This window comes from Neovison vison, chromosome 2 (assembly GCF_020171115.1).
Source record: "Neovison vison isolate M4711 chromosome 2, ASM_NN_V1, whole genome shotgun sequence".
In the NCBI taxonomy this organism is placed as follows: domain Eukaryota; kingdom Metazoa; phylum Chordata; class Mammalia; order Carnivora; family Mustelidae; genus Neogale; species Neogale vison.
Window position 1 is genome coordinate 214,539,549 of NC_058092.1, and position 17,564 is coordinate 214,557,112.

The following is a 17,564-nucleotide window of genomic DNA, read 5'->3' on the forward strand; positions in this document are numbered from 1 at the left end:
TTTCTTCCATTTATTAGCTGTTTACATGGCTCATCACATGGCCCAGGAGCTCCTTTACCCTCCGCCTAGCACAGTTTGATATTTACTAAATGAAATTTTACTAAAATTGAACTGAATGGCCTTAATTCATTCTCGTAATTCTTTGGGGGCTTGAATATTATTACTTCTTACTGATGAACACAAGACGCAAAGCTTAAGTAATTTGCAGTCACACTACTAAATAGCAGAAGTAGGGGCTATAATCCAGGCCTTCTGATTCTAACCCATAGATATACTGAAATTGTCCTCTGTTTCCACCAGAGACATCTGCCTGGGCTTATCTTCCTCAGGATATCAACTGAATATTTTAAACGAATTTAAAGTTAGCTAAAGTCAATCTCCGCCGGGCGCATGCGTCCCTTCCTTTCCCCCTCTCACCCCACGGTGGAGACACACCGACTCGCTTCCTTCCGTCTTGACGCCTTTTGGCCCCAGCGACTCGCGGTTGTCCAAACTGAGACGTTCACTAGACGAGGTGATGGCGACTGGGACACCAGATTCGCAAGCGCGATTTGGTCAGTCTGTGAAGGGGCTCCTCACCGAGAAGGTGAACACCTGTGGTACGGACGTGATCGCGCTCACCAAGCAGGTGCTGAAAGGCTCCCGGAGCTCCGAGGTGAGCTGGGAGTGGACTTTATGGCCCGAGATCCCCGGCCCAGAGTCTTGCATAGCTCTGGGAAGGGGGATCGCATTACCTCCTGGGAATTGTAGGCTGTGACTGCTCCCTGAGAGTAGCGCTCGTTCGCGAGGGGCGCGTGTTGCATTCTGGGATGTGTAGTTTGGGGGGTGAGGGATGTAGGGAGAGAAAGGAACGGGATGGTGATTTATTTTCTTTTTCTCTTTTCTTTTCTTTTCTTTCTTTTTTAGATTTTATTTATTTATTTGACAAAGAGGGAGAGAGAGAGAGAGAAAAAGTGCACAAGTAGGGGGCGCAGGAGAGGGAGAAGCAGGCTCCCGGCTGAGCAAGGAGCCTGACTTGGGGTGGGTTCCAAGATCCGGGGATCATGACCTGAGCCAAAGGCAGATGCTCAACCTACCGAGCCACCCAGGCGCCCCCGAATATGTGCTTTAAAGCAGAGATTGCCGCAGTACAGCGGATAAGATAGTAGTCCTAGCCAGTTCCTAATTTGTTTCATGGGGTTGTCTCTAGTGAAGATCTCTCGCTTTCTCGCCCCCAAATTCCATGGTTTTGCCCTCATCCCAGAATCCTTTCATGCTTTTGTGCATCGTCTGTGGATTTGTTCTTTTCTAATTGTCTTTCTGCCCATATCTTGGTTTTCTGTTTCTTAGATGAGCTTTCTCCTTTGCCCCGAGTTCACCTTCATCCTCTAGCTGGTTCCATGAATGGAGTTATATGATGGCTTTTAACACCAAAAGTTTTATATATGTACACTGTGTCTCCCCCCCAGAAAGTATTTATTCTACTCTTAGATATTCACCCATGAGAAATGAAACTATGTGTCCACATAAAGCCTTGTACCATTATCCGTAATAGCATCAAACTGGAAACAACCCAAATATCTGGTGACAAGGGAAAGGACAAACAAAATGGTTCTGATGACTGAGCCACTCCACTCCTACGTTTTTACCCAAGAGGAATGATAACATGCCTCTCATTTTGTTACATAAGCTGACCACACACAGAACATATTATCTAAGTGTTCCTGTTTTGGTTTCTTTAAAGTGGAACAACATCTTGAATACACCCGTGAAACAGTCTGACTACCGTCTTTTTAGATCTTTGTGAATTTCTTCTGTAGATCTTTATTGTTCTCTTGCTCATAATTAACTCAGTGGCAGTGTGACTTAGTTGCTCATCTTCAACAAGTATTGCTCATTTTCAACTTAATTTTCATAATAATAGCAACTCTCTCTCTTTTAACTCCTCTATTTCAGTCTCTATATTTTTTCATTAAGTTATATAATTGCAATAACAAGCATAATATGGCCACAAGCTTTTGGACTTGTATATGAATAGTCACAGCAGCTTTATTTATATTAGTGTAGGATCCAGTAGAATTGTCTTTACAGAGTAACCTTTCATGTTATGTTCTTTTTTTCTTTTCTTTTTTTTTTTAAAGATTTAATTTATTTATTTGACAGACAGAGATCACAAGTAGGCAGAGAGGCAGGCAGAGAGAGAGAGAGAGAGAGGGAAGCAGGCTCCCTGCGGAGCAGAGATCCCTACGACGGGTTCGATCCCAGGGCCCTGGGATCATGACCTGAGCCGAAGGCAGTGGCTTAACACACTGAGCCACCCAGGCACCCTCATGTTATGTTCTTAGCTTGTATTAGTAGTGACTACAAGAAATAACCATATGAAGAAGGTGTTTGCATTTACCATAACACTATTGTTGAAGTCACTGATTTGGTGATCCCAAGTATGTTTTGTGTGAGGTCACACATTATATATTCATTTTAGGATTCAGCATCCGAGGGAAGTTTCTCTCTTTTTGAGGAATTGTTATGTTGCCTTTTACAAAATAAGAATTATGCAAATGAGGGACCCTGGGTGGTTCAGTCAGTTAAGCATCTGACTTCCACTCAGGTCATGATCCTGGGGTCCTGGGTTGGAGTCTGGCTCCTTGCTCAGTGGGGATCCTGCTTCTCCCTCTGCCTGCTCCTACACCCTGCCTGTGCATGTACTCTCTCTGACAAATAAAATCTTTAAAAAAAAAAAAAGAATTATGCAAATACATGTGTTTCATTTTTTTTTGCCTTGGTTGCACAGAAGTTCTTACATCAGTTTTAGTGGTAGACTCATCTCCTTTTAATGACTTTTAGATTCTGTTTCTATTTTTTATTTTCTATTTTTTAAAAAAAGATTTTATTTATTTATTTAACAGAGATCACAAGTAGGCAGAGAGGCAGGCAGAGAGAGAGAGAGAGGAGGCAGGCTTCCCGCTGAGCAGAGAGCCCCATGTAGGGCTCCATCCCAGGACCCTGGGATCATGACCCAAGCCAAAGGCAGAGGCTTTAACCCACTGAACCACCCAGGTGCCCCTGTTTCTATTTTTTAAAAAATGTGTGTGTGCATGTATGCACATATGGTATAAATTGGCTTCAGTCTTTTTGGAGGAGAAACAAGGTATAAATATATAAATTAAAAAAACAGTGCTCATAATTAATGACCAGTGTGTATTGAACATCCATATTCACCATAATAAACTTGTTTTTTTTTAAATAGACATTTTTAAAAAAGATTTTTATTTATTTACTTGATAGAGAGAGAGAGATCACAAGTAAGCAGAGAGGCAGGCAGAGAGAGGGGGGGGGAAGCAGGCTCCCTGCTGAGCAGAGAGCCCGACACGGGGCTCGATCCCAGGACCCCGAGATCATACCCCGAGCCGAAGGCAGAGGCCTGAACCACTGAGCCACCCAGGCGCCCCCATATTCACCATAATAAACTTGTTTTTATTGAACAACTTCTATGTGCTGGACACTGCTGTGTTTTACATAGCTTAATTTGTTAAATCTTTGCACTCACTAGTAGAGGAGGTGCATTTCTTACATAGAGGATACAAAGAGGAATTTAATTTGTCCATACAACATAGCTACGAAGGGGTAGAACTAGGATTCAAACCTAGGCAGACTGGTTCTAGGCTCATAATCTTGGGCACCACCTCTCATGTGGTTTAGTGGCCCAAAAGCCATGGTGTCACCATTGACTGTCGTAATGTGACTTGCTGCTTTCTGTTCCTCCTTGTGTATTTTTCCCATGAGATTCTTCCATAGTAGATTTAGACTGGGTGTCTGGTAAATGGTATGGATTGAGTTAAACTGAAATCATTCCAGCTTTCTGGGAGGGTTTACATATCATCTCTCAGTTCTCTGACTTTTGTTTTTCTTTTGACTTTTGTTTTTTTTATTGGCTCTCTTACGTGATACTTATCACATACTATATTGCCTCTTTCTGTAGTTAGTTATGTATTTTTGTCATTTCCTTTACTAGACTTTCGATTATTTGGCATGTCTTAACTGATTTTCTTTTTTTGTCTTTTTTTTTTTTTTTTTTTGGTAGCATATAGCAGTACTGAATTTGTTCCTTTTTAAGACTGGATGATATTCTGTTGTACGTACCACATTTTGTTTATCCCTTCGTTTGGTGATGGACATTTGTGTTGTTTCCACCTTTTGGCTTTGTGAATATGCTGCAGTCAACATTTGTATATAAATACCTATTTGAGACCCTGGTTCCAGTTATTTTGGGTAATTGCTGAATTGCAGTTGCAATTGCTGGGTCATATTCATATGGTAATTCTATGTTTAACTTTTATTTGAGAGAGAGGGAGAGAGAGAGAGAGAGAGAGAGAGACAAGGGCAGAGGGAAAGGGAGAAGCAGGCTCCCCGGCTGAGCAGGGAACTCAAACTGGGGTTCGATCACAGGACCCTGGGATCATGACCTGAGCCGAAACCCATTGAGCCACCCAGGTGCCCCTGCTATGAACTATTTTAGGTATAAAGGAGAGGGTGGTACACAAAACAAGGTCCCTATACTTAGGAAGTTTACATTTTAGTGAAGAGACAGACAAATGAAACAAAAAATCAGGGGGTAGTAAATCCCTTGGAGAAAAACTAGGCTGGGAGTAGAGTGTGATAAAAGGGTTTTCCTTAAATAGGGTGGTCAGGGAAGGGCCCTGTAAGGAGGGGACATTGGGGCAGTCTCTTGAATGAAGTAAAAAAGCTGGCCACATGGACGTTTGGAGCCAGAGCACTCCAAGTAGAAGAAATGGCAAATGCAAAGGCCTTGAGATGGGAATGTGTGCAAGGTGTGCAAGGAGGCCGGTATGGCTGGAGCACCAAGTGGGGAAGAGCATGTCAGCCTTGTGCCCACAGCACAATGAATGCGTGTGACCCCATGCTCCTGCTGTGCGTGCCTGCTTCTCCACTCCTCCTGTCGAGTTGTGTGCTGAGTAAAGGGTCTGTTGGATGTGTGTGTGTGTGTTTTTTTTCCTTTTAGGGTCCATTATGTTCTCTTAAGCCTGTGTTTGTGCTTGCTATTTTAACTACATTATTTAATGCAATAATATGGAAAACGATGAACTAGAATGAAAACAAAGAGGGTTGGTATTGCTATGAAAACCACATTAGAAAATCTTGTTGAAAACGAGAAGCTAACCAGTAACAACGTAGTAACAGTACTTGTTGAAGATGAGGAGTGAAGATGGCTACTGAGTTACTTATGAGCAAAGCAATAAAGCCTAGGGGGAAATACTCAAGCTGTTGTTCCACTTTAAGGAAACCCAGCCCAGACATCTTAGATGATACGTGCTGTGTGTGGTTGGTTTATGCAAGAAAATGATGCAGATTGCCAATGAATACATCTGTCATCAAAGCAAGGGCCTTGGCCCAGCATTGCAACAGCTCCTGCATTCCAGGAATCACGAGTCTCCTTGAGTCTATCTTGGAAATGATTGGCCGCCCCCACCCCCCTTTTTAACAGCCATTCTGGTGGCTCAGGCCACTTTCATTGCTTGCCTAGACTATGGCAGTGTTCTCCCAGCCAGTTTCTCTGCCTTCAGTCCCCGCTTCAGTCTAGTCTGCTAGCCACGCTTCTAAAACAGTAAATCCAATCATGCCCAACCTTTAGGTCTCCGCTTAGATGTCACTTCTTTTCGGAGGCTCTGACTGAACCCCTGCCCCTGTAACAGATCAGACACCTGACTTCCCACGCTGCCTGGTCGGCTGGTACTTCCCCATCAGCAGTTACCACAAGGTACTGGAGTGCCTGTTGTCGTTGTCACACCACTTTGTGAGACCTGTGAGGATAGGAGCTATGTCTCTTCCTGGTGTACCGTGAGCACTGAATAAATATTTGTTGACTGACTGAATGAATGAGGAAGATTCTGTTAGAACGTTTTCCTTCTGCCATCAGTTTGTCAGCACCATCTCCCTCCTGTAGGACTTTGGAGTTTGTCACTTAAAAGTGGCCACCAAGGGTGCCTGGGTGGCTCAGTGCATTAAGTCTCTGCCTTTGGCTCAGATCATGATCTCAGGGTCCTGGAATTGAGCCCCATATCGGGCACTCGGCTTGGCGGGGAGCCTGCTTCCTCCTCCCGCTCTGCCTGCCTCTGCTTACTTGTGATCTCTCTATGTCAAATAAATAAATAAAATCTTAAAAAAAAAAAAATTGGCCACAAGGGGGGAACAGGCACTCTGATACATTGTGGATGGGACTGCGAAATGGTATAACCCCAGTAAAACTCTCTCATCCAGTAATCACGGTCATAATTCCATGAGTCTATCCCAAGGATATGTTAGCAAAAAGACACAAAGATATATAAAGTATTTTTTGTAGCACTACTTATAATAGCAAAGGCTGCAAATAGTCCCAAAGTCTACAGCAGATGACTGGCTGAACAGTCTTACAGGGACCTCTGTACAGCCGAGTGCTCTGCAGTCATGAATGAGAGAACAGTGCGCAGTGTCAGCATAAATCACTGCGGATCGATTTCAGCATCTCTTGTCAAGTGAGAATAGCAGCATGTGGAAGAGTACAGGTAGTAGGTTACAGAAGGGGATAGTCCGATGATAGATGTAGGGCCACTTTTAAAAAGACAACATGGAGAGATAAATTTATTTACTTATTTATTTTTAAAATTAAGTGGGCTCCATGCCCAATATGGGGCTTGAACTCACAGCCCTGAGATCAAGAGTCACCTGCTCTCCCACCTGAGCCAACTAGGCACCCCCCCCAAATATTTATGCAGAGGGGAGAGAGAATGGGGAAGGGAAGGGACAGGGATGGAAGGTCTTATTTTACCATTTCAATGTTAGAAACATGCAAAGATTTATTCATTTTTAAACATAAAAATGAAAAGAAATAAATAACAGGCGCCACAGGGGAGTTTATCTGGGGCCTGTAGGAGGGCTGCTATTCCTGGTGAATCTGTGGTCATCGGTCCCCTTTTCATCCAAATCTCTGACCCAAGGGAACAGGGACAGTGGGTGGGACACACAGTAACTTCCCCTTCCATGGTGGGACTTCACGTCTGTCTGCCAGGAGCAGGGTGTGACCGCAGACCAGAAACCTGTCAATCTCCTCTTGCCTCCTAATTCCGCAGACACCGAGCCCTTGGTTTCTCAAACAGTAGCCTTTGGAGCTGATGCTGAACCCCTGCCGGCACTGCCAGAGTGACACTGAATGTGGATTTTCAACCTAAACAAATAGATTATCCTCTGTTACTTTTGGAGCATTTGTAGTTGGACGGGGCGGGGGTGGGGTGGGGAGGAGAGAGGGTGATGGTTTAACAGCTGTGGAGAGAAGATTACAGGAAGTTTGCAGATTTTGATCATGACCCCTTTATTTTTGTCTTCCAGCTGCTCGGTCAGGCAGCTCGAAACATGGTCCTGCAGGAAGATGCCATCTTGCACTCGGAAGATGTAAGAAACAATTTCTTTTGTGATTTGGGTTTTATTTACATAACTGGTGCGGTTACAGGGAAGTGGAATGTTCTCTTTGTCTGTTTTTGTTTTGTTTTGTTTTGTTTTAATGCAGAGTTTAAGGAAGATGGCGATAATAACAACACATCTTCAATACCAGTGAGTATGCCTTTGGAGGTGCTGTGTGGTCACATTCTGCACACTGCCCCCTCTTGCCTTTGGGCTTCCGCACACTTTCCTGAGAAGGCAGGCGTGGGGAGTAAAGGTGGGGTTAGTCAGGAATGAGCTCCTTCTGGAACAGATGGCGGCGACTGCAGAAGAAGCTGGAGTATGGGTGAGGTCAAGAGCAGGGACTGCTTTTTGCAAGCCTCTCTGTGGTCATTTGGGGGCTCCTCAGAGGGAGACACTTTGAACCCCAGGAGGGCAGGGCCCATGCCAGGACCATGCTCGCACAGTGCTCGGCGCCCAGTAGACACTTAATCGGAATTTGTTGACAACTCGTGCCCAAGGTCTCTCCTGGGGAGTCTGCGCTTTCACTGGGGAATCGAATGTAACTTACCGGTATGGTCTAGTCCCCCCATTTAACCCAGCCCTAGCCATGTAGAAATGATCCAGGAGATTCCAAAATACAGACAGCCCTTTCTCTATTATAATTTTGCATAAAATTATAATGCGCTTTTCATCCTATTTCATTTTGCTTTATATTTTATATAGTTGGTATGACTTATGTACCTATTGGAAATGTACGATTGAGAATTTTACTCTTGATCTTTAAACAGTTTCTTGGGGTGTGTGCATGTCAGGTGTGTGACCCATTAGATTCCACATACCCGGGCCAAATGTGAGCCGTGCGTATAGTTTGTGGTACCTCCTCCCTCAGTCTGGTAGAGTGTTGTTAGCTCTTTGGGTTTAGAATCCATCTTCTTAGCAACGCGGCACTCAGAGAGTGAACAGGGCTTCAAGAGCACAGTCTTAAGCCAGAAGGGACAGAATTACAGAATGTGACATGAGCCAGAAATTTGTTCTGCCTACAAATATCTAGCCATAAGTTGCACTAATTTTCTGAGATTTTTTTAATCTTTCTTTTCCTCTTTCCCTTTCTGATTCAGGCAAGAAGCTATTCAGAAGAAGTAAGTAGCCCCAAAGGTAGGGGAGTGGGGGGACCAAGTGAAGCAGGCTATAGGGAATTCAACTTCTGGGCCCAGGATCAACGTGAAAGTCTAACTGACGTACGCCCTTAAATTGACGCACACTCTGGGGTAGCTCATATGGGATATAGAGAAAACAGTCCAGTTGACCCTTGAACAATACAACTCTGAACTACACAGTTCCACTTATACACAGATTTTTAAAAATATATATATGGTATAGTATTGCAAATGTATTTTCTCTTCCTTATGGTTTTCTTTTCTTTTCTTTCTTTCTTTCTTTTTTTTAAAAGATTTTATTTATTTGATAGAGAGAGAGAGAGAGACAACAGCCACAGGAACACAAGCAGGGGGAGTGGGAGAGGGACAGCAGGCCTCCTGCTGAGCAGGGAGCCAGATGCGGGCATAGATCCCAGGAACCTGGAATCATGACTGAAGCAGAAGGCTGTTGCTTAAAGACTGAGCCCCCCCAGGGACCTCCCCCTTATGACTTTCTTAATAACTTCTTTTTCCTCTAGCTTACTTTATTATAAGAGCGTGGTATATAATACATATAACCTTATAAAATTTGTGTGAATTGACTGTTTCTGTTATTAGTAAGGCTTCTGGCCAATAGTAGGCTAGTAGTCTAGTTTTGGGGGAGTCAGGGTATATACAGATTTTGACTGTGTGGGGCATCAATGCCTTTAACCTCCATATTGTACAAGGGTCAACTGTATGTTTCAAAGGCAGGCAGCAAGTTAATTCATTGCTGGTAAAGTCTTTCTGAAAATTAGAGTGTGTAGATGCCAAACTTAAGGAATAGAAAACCTTCTATGTTGGTAACATTCATTAAGTAAGTGTACTGAGGTCATTAAGCAGTCTTGGTCCCTTACAATACTGGTTACACTAATTGGCTTTACAGACCTTTTTTTTTTTCATAGTTTAAACTTCTGGAACTGTAGTGGACCAATATAAATTTGGATTTAGCTTCAGCAGTGTTTATGCATTAAAGTACAAATTGTACAAAGAGAGGTCTTTATTGCTCATTCCAGATAAACTTTTTCTCTGTTCTGATTTCTAGTGTCGAGCAGTCTTCTGACTTACAGGACCAGTTGAATCATCTGTTGAAATAGAACAGCTTGCAAGAGGGAAAAGCACTTCTTTGCCGGACACTGAGAAGGAAATATTTTACTCAGCTGCTGTCTTATGGGTTTGATTTTCCATTTTCTTCTCCAAAAGTTAAGTTAGAAAAGATTTATGATGGTGTATAGTTTCTCCTGAAGAGAAGCTAGGTGGTTGAATTTTGGAAGTACTTCTTGAGGCTAAGTCATGCTCTTACTGAATTTTTTAATTGCTCTCTTTAGTTTGATGTTAAAGCAAAATTAAAGAGGTCTTAGTTTTTCCCACAGAACTTTTATATGTCAAAAGCTATATCATCTAAATGTGATTCTTTTTTAAAAATGTGATTCTTGGGACGCCTGGGTGGCGCAGTTGGTTGGACGACTGCCTCCGGCTCAGGGCGTGATCCTGGAGTCCCGGGATCGAGTCCCACATCAGGCTCCCAGCTCCATGGGGAGTCTGCTTCGCTCTCTGACCTTCTCCTCGCTCATGCTCTCTCTCACTGTCTCTCTCTCTCAAATAAATAAAATAAAATTAAAAAAAAAATGTGATTCTTAAGCAAATGCTGAATGATGTTTTAAATTCAGAAATACGGCTTCTGTTGTGAAAACAGGAATGCTTAATATTGCTTTAAAGACTTTTTTTCTTTTAATCATACATTCAGGAAATTTCATGGTTGTGGAATGGTGATAGGTTATCTGTTCTTTTCTATTAACTTGGAGGAGAAATTTACTTTATTCATTGTAGCAATTCTTAAATGAAAAGTAGGCAAATGGTATATCTGGCCAGCTTTGACCCCCTGCCTTGACCTGCACTCCTACTTTCTTTGTTGTGACTCTTGATTAGTTGGCCTTGGGTTCATTTTGTAATTTTGCTAGTCATCAGCAGATTCACTTGTAGAACATTATTGCCAAGTGCAAAGGCAGTTGAATTCCTGGGAATGATTGCAGTGTAGGGTTGTGCCATGGTGAAAACCTTATGTTTTCAGTTATTTGCCCATGTTCATCTAATTCCACTTGCTAAAAGGCATGACCTTTGAAGGTCTTTGAATTTTAAGTGGAACTCCATCGTGTTCTAGTTCATTTCTTACTTCACTAAAGAATTAGGAGAAAGCTGACATAAGAAAATGATGTTTTCGGGGAAAGAAAAAAGGCAAGTAAGAGTCCAATTTAATTCATACTGTTTATCATCAAGTCGACTAATCATATTAGATTGTATTTATCCCTCATTATACCTGTACACATCAACTTACGGCAAAAGAAAAAAATAGGTACGAAGGAATTCAGTTATGCATTCATTTCATAAACTCTCATTACAGTTACTAAATGTAAATGGGTTCAATTCACCTTCAGAAAGAAGGGTCACAAATTGGCAGCAAATGTCACGTTAAGAGTAAAATATTTGAAGCATTATTAGTGGATGTTACTGCCACTGTTGCTACTCAGCGTTTTGATGGAGACCATGTCTAGTGCAGAAGTTAAAAGTTAGTATAGCTAATGGAGTGCCTGGGCGGCTCAGTCAGTTAAGTGTCTGCCTTTGGCACAGGTCATGATCCCAGGGTCTTGGAATCGAGCCCCGAGTCAGGCTCCCTGCTCAGTGGGGAGGCTGTTTCTCCCTCTCCCTCTGTCTGCCACTCCCCTTGCTTATGCTCTCTCTCTGTCAAATGAATGAATGAATGAATGAATGAATAAATAAATATCTAAAGAAAAAAAAAGCTATTAGCAACAAAGAGACAAAATTATTATCATGTGTTAGGATTATCTGCTTAGGAGATCCAAGGACTGATTTCTTTTTAAAAGGGTCATCAGTTTAGAAAACAGAACAAAGTTCAATTATCCAAGTATACAAGATGCAAAGAAATACCTAACATGACATTTGTAAAATATTAAAAATTAAAATGAAGGTATGGTCTGTTTCCCTCATCATGCTAGAACAAATAGTAAAGCAGCAGTGACTGCGTACATTACCTCATAAATTTCGCCCTCAAAATTTTAATGGTAAATATCAAATTTACATTAAATAATGAAAACCTAGTAGTACTAAGTTTAGTCATTTTAAGGAACATAATGCCAAAATACATGGAAGAAGAATAGTCAGAAATGTATGAGTATTCAGAAATTTATACATAATTTGATTCTATATCTGTTACAGAAACAAATGGGTTAGGTAGAATTAAATGGCGATCAAACATGTAGAAACAAAAAATACTTCTTTAAATAACATCTGGGTTGTAGAGGATATGTTGAAGGCTAGTATTTTTAAAAATGAAATCTCAAATTCTATGCAAGAAAATTAATGTGATAATACCTAAGCAGTACTATAAAGAAAAAAAAATCATGCTTTAAATCTCTGTATTAAGGAAAAGGGTGAAGTGTTTTCTTTTTTTAAGGTGTTTGTGGTTAGAACTTAAATCAAAATAGAATAAGAATGAATGATAAAAATTTGAAAAAATACATGATATCATTAATTCTTTTTTTTTTTTAAGATTTTATTTATTTGAAAGAGAGAGAGAGAAAACAAAGAGATAGGGCAGCAGGCAGAGGGAGAGGGAGAAGCGGGCTCCTAAAGTGGGGCTCGATCCCAGGACCCTGGGTTCATGACCTGAGCTGACAGTAGATGCTTAATCAACTGAGCCACTCAGGCACCTCACGTTAACTGGTTCTTATAGATTAAATTGGTAAAGTATTGGGACACCTGACTGGCTCAGTCGGTGAAGCATGTGACTCGTGATCTTGGTGTTGTAAATTCAAACCCCAAATTGGGTGTGGAGATTACTTAAAAATAAAATCTTAAAAAAAAATTAAATTGGTAAAGTATCAGCTCAATCTGAAAGTTCAAATCAGTAAATTTATAATTGAAATGGAGACAAATAAAATAAATCAATTAGATTTTAAAAGCATGACCTGTCAGCTTGATTCTAAAGATTTGATTACTAGTGTTAAAATGTCCAGCATCTTTGGGTGCCTGGGTGGCTCGGTGGGTCGAGCTGCTGCCTTTGGCTCGGGTCATGATCTCAGGGTCCTGGGATCGAGTCCCGCATCGGGCTCTCTGCTCGGCGGGGGGCCTGCTTCCCTCTCTCTCTCTCTCTGCCTGCCTCTCTACTTGTGATTTCTCTCTGTCAAATAAATAAATAAAATATTTGAAAAAAAATGTCCAGCATCTTTGACGATATAATATTACAGAACTGCCATTTAAAAGAGGATATGTCGAGGGGGACCTGGCTGGCTCAGTCAGAAAAGCATGTGACTCTTGATCTTGGGATTGTGAGTTTGAGTCCCATATTGGGCCTAGAGCTTATTTAAAGAAAAAAAAAAGTCATTTTGCCTGTAATGGCTTTCCTGAGAATTTTCCAAACTATCAAAGAACTTCCATATACTCCTGAAGTATAGAAAACAAAAGCAAGATACCCAGTTTATTTGCTGAAGTAAATATGACTTTCATTTTTATTTTTATTTATTTAAAGATTTTATTTTTAAGTAATCACTGCACTCAACATGGGGCTCGAACTTACAACCCTGATGTTAAGGGTCGCATGTTCTACTGACTGGGCCAGCCAGGTGCACCAATGACTTTCATTTTTTTTTTTTTTTTAAGATTTTATTTATTCATTTGAGAGAAAGAGAGCACATGAGCGTGTGTGTGTGTGTGTGTGTGTTGTGGGGAGGGGCAGAGGGAGAAGCAGACTGCCCTATGAGCAGGGAGCAGGATGTGGGGCTCAATCCCAGGATCCCGAGATCATGACCTGTGCCAAAAGCAGATGTTCAGCCAACTGAATGACTCAGGTGCCCCATTTTAAAAAATTTTTAATTTTTTTAAAAGATTTTATTTGTCATTTTAAAAAAGAAAAGCAAAATAGCATAAGAAAATTTAGGAGATTCTTATTCATTAACATAGATGCAAAAATCGTAATAAAATCTCAGAAAAATTGAGTAGAGAAATATTTTTGAAGAATTGCTAAAATAATTCCAGAATTGCAGTTGATGTAATAGCTACAAAACACGTTACATTATTAAGAAACATTAAATCATCTATCACTGTAATATACACCAAAGGGCCATTTGAAAAAATTAGCTTTTTTTTTTAACACATTTTATTTATTTATTTGAAGGAGAGAGAAAAATAGCGAGAGAGAGAGAATGAGAAGGGGAGAGGGAGAAGCAGGCTCTGTGCTGAGCAGGAAGCCCAATGCAGGACTCGATCCAGGGCCCCAGGAACACGACCTGAGCTGAAGGCAGATGTTTAACCGACTAAGCCACCCAGGTGCCCTGAAAAAATTAACTTCTATTTCTTTTCTTTTTCTTTTTCTTTTTTTTTTTTTTAAGATTTTATTTATTTATTTGACAGATCACAAGTAGGCAGAGAGGCAGGCAGAGAGAGGAGGAAGCAGGCTCCCTGCTGAGCAGAGAGCCTAATGTGGGGCTTAATCCCAGGACCCTGGGATCATGACCTGAGCTGAAGGCAGAGGCTTTAACCCACTGAGCCACCCAGGTGCCCCTTAACTTCTATTTCTAATCAAAACAAAACAAAACAAAAAAGAAAATCTTCTTTCTAAAGAACCAACATATGGTGAATATTAAATATTTGGTGAAGGAAAAAGAATCATAGAATCCCAAAATCTTAGCTCTGTATCAGGCCTCAAAAGTGACTGAATTCTGGCCCCACGTTTTGCAGATAAGAAAACATAGCCAGGGACATGACATGACTTACCCAAAGTTACCGAGTTTGGTGATAGGTTTTTTGAGTACTAGTCTAGCTCTTTATCATCTGTTACTTTCCTTACAAATAGAAACATGGGTGCTACTTGTCCTTCTTAGTATTTAACACAATACAGAATAAAGGTTCTTGGAGGTAACTGAATCCAGTGTGTTTCCCTGCCACTGCGTCTCTAGCAAGTGAGCCTCCAGCTGCTCATCTGGCCCCTGCTTGAATGCTTCCAGTGGGGGAATCCTTTACTTAGGGATGCTGGCCATTTTGGAAAGCTCTACTTTAGAGACAGTCTGGGTACTGAACCAAACCTGCCTTTCTGGACCATTCTGTAATGGTCAGACCCGCAGCTTCCAAGGTAGGATATGTGGAGGTATGAGCAAGGCCATCCTTGGAGGTAAGGGAAGAAAATAATGAAAATTTCTATGTATGTTTATTAGAAACTTAAGAAACTTAGCTTTTGCTAATATTTAAAATATGACTTGGTATGAGGGCTCTAATGTGGTCTCCATAGCATACTGATTTACACATATTTAGCCTGTCGTTTAGCAGGGGTGATCTTAAAAACAAAAACACCTACGGCTGGTACACTGACCAATCAGAATGAATGATGGCTACAAGCAATCTGGCCCAGAATCAGCGCTATACACTAGATACCTGATGGAAAACTTGGAATCATTCAATTAAAGTTGATGGTGGTTTGCTTTATTGTGGTTTATCCATGTGTGGTTATGTGGATTTTAGGTTTATCAAATGATTCTTGTGAATACCCACAAATCGAAGATAATGTATTAAAGCAAGTAGAGCGAACAAGTGGAAAACAGTGAAGCCCTTTCCCTAACCCCCATTAATCTGTGCCTTCAAGATAAACATAACATTTTAACAATGAGTGACAAAGTAACTGCTTTCCTAAAGGAACTAATTTTATGGAGATAGTATATTGAAAACTAATATTTGTTTTTGCCATTATACAATTGCTAAAAAACTGATAGCTATAGAAACACATTTTTATCTACTTAATAGTTGGAAATATTCTAAGCTATAAAAATATTCTAATAAGGACTGTTTTCATGGGTTTAATTTGTTAAAAATATTAAAATATAACACCTTTATATTAATATTTAATCATCATTTGACATCAGGGAAGATTGTTATTAGCAGATGAGATTGAAAAATGAGTGTAACATAGTAAATGTCCCATTTAGATCTCTGTATTTCCTTACTACCCTAATGAATAGAAATGCTTATTACAAGCACAGAAGAAATAAGATAGACAAATACAGTGAACCCTTACACAACACGGGGGGCAGGGTACTGACACCTTCACAGTTGAAAATCAGTGTATAGCTTTTGACTCCCCCAAAACTTAACTACTAATAGCCTACTATTGGCTGGAAGCCTTATCAATAATATAAACAGTCATTCAATACATATTTTATATGTTATATGTATTATATAGTGTATTTACAATAAAGTAAGCTAGAGGGAAAAAATGTCATTAAGAAAATTGCAAGGGAAAGAAAATATATTTACAGGGCGCCTGGGTGGCTCAAATGGTTGGATGTCTGCCTTCAGTTCAGGTCATGGTTCTGGGGTCCTGGGATCGAGTCCTGCATTGGGCTCCCTACTCCGTGGGGAACCTGCTTCTCCCTCTGCCTCTCTCTCTTTCTGTCCCTCATGAATAAATAAAATCGTAAAAAAAAGAAAATATATTTACCGTACTGTCCCTGCTAAAAAGATCTACATAGAAGTGGACCATGCAGTTCAAACCCATGTTTTTCAATATAGGGGTAGAAGAAAAAAATTTTCTGCAGGATGAAATGACAATACTTAGGAAACACAAGTGAATTGACTAGAAATTACCAGAGGTTAAAAATGAATTTATCAATGTTGTTTTCCCAAATAAAATTCAAAACAGACTGAGAACTGCTGCACGCATACGGGATGATTCCATGGCATTCTGGATGAGGAGGGAGAATAGATCTGTGGTTGCTTAGGAGCTGGTGGGGGAGGGGAGGGGGACTTACTACAAAGGGGCACAAAGAAACTTCACCACAAAAGAGTCCTGACTGTCATGTATACGTTTGTCAGAATTCACAGAACTGCATGCTAAAGAAAGTTGAGTTTTCTTGAATATAAATTATATCTCAATTAATATGACTTTAAAAATACATTGAGAGTAAATAATCTATGTAAAAAATGGGCAGAGGACCTGAACAAACATTTCTCCAAAGAAGATATCCAGAGGGCCGACAGACACATGAAAAGATGCTCACGATCACTCATCATCAGGGAAATGCGAATCAAAACCACAATGAGCTACCACCTCACACCAGTCAGAATGATTAACCTCAAAAGGACAAGAAATAACAAGCATTGGTAAGGATGTGGAGAAAAGGAAACCCTCTCCCTGTTGGTGTGAATGCAAACTGGTGCAGTCACTGTGGAGAATGGTATGGGGGTTCCTGAGAAAATTAAAAATAGAAATACCATGTGATCTAGTAATTCCATTGCTGGCTATTTACCCCCCCCAATGAAAACTAATTTGAAAAGATATATGCACCCCTATGTTTATTGCAGTATTATTTACAGTAGCCAAGATATGGAAGCAACCTAAGTGTCTATCCATGGAAATGGATAAATAAGGGCGCCTGGGTGGCTCAGTCGTTAAGCAGCTGCCTTCAGCTTAGGTCGTGATTCTGGGGTCCTGGGATGGAGTCCTGCATCGGGCTGCCTGCTCAGCGGGAAGCCTGCTTGTCCCTCTCCCACTCCCCCTGCCTGTGTTCCCTCTCTCTCTCTCTCTCTCTCTCTCTCTCTGTGTGAAATAAATAAATAAATAAATAAATAAAGACTTAAAAAAAAAAAGGATAAAGAAGAGGTGATGTGGTGTGTGTGTATACACGCACACACAATATACAATTCCGTATTTCTATAATAGAATATCACACAGCCATAGAAAAGAATGAGCACTTGCTATTTGGGACAACATGAAGGACCCAGGGGATAGTATGCCAAGTGAAATAAGTCAGGCAGAGAAAGACAAACACCATATAATTTACTTATGTGTGGGATCTAAAAAAACAGACTAATAAATACAAACTGGTGGTTGCAGGGGCAGAAATGGCAAAGGTGGTGAAGGGGATTAAGAGGTTCGGATTTACAGCTGTAAAATGAGTAAGTCCCGGGGAT

At 40.9% G+C, this 17,564-nt stretch overlaps 1 protein-coding gene across 1 annotated transcript; it reads left to right on the plus strand.

The window, feature by feature from the left end:
• Positions 1 to 508: 508 nt before the first annotated feature.
• BORCS7 (BLOC-1 related complex subunit 7) lies at positions 509 to 10,066 on the plus strand. The gene is made up of 5 exons (XM_044240410.1): positions 509 to 655; positions 7,360 to 7,422; positions 7,538 to 7,581; positions 8,532 to 8,552; positions 9,634 to 10,066. Exons 1-5 carry the CDS (start codon positions 518 to 520, stop codon positions 9,683 to 9,685), a joined length of 318 nt encoding a protein of 105 aa, XP_044096345.1. The 5' UTR covers positions 509 to 517; the 3' UTR covers positions 9,686 to 10,066.
• The last annotated feature ends 7,498 nt before the right edge of the window (positions 10,067 to 17,564 follow it).

Coding starts and splice junctions, on each gene's coding strand:
- BORCS7 (XM_044240410.1), top strand. CDS start 518: ATGGCGACTGGGACACCAGATTCGCAAGCGCGATTTGGTCAGTCTGTG. Junction 656..7,359: donor AAGGCTCCCGGAGCTCCGAG/GTGAGCTGGGAG, acceptor TTTGTCTTCCAG/CTGCTCGGTCAGGCAGCTCG. Junction 7,423..7,537: donor CCATCTTGCACTCGGAAGAT/GTAAGAAACAAT, acceptor GTTTTAATGCAG/AGTTTAAGGAAGATGGCGAT.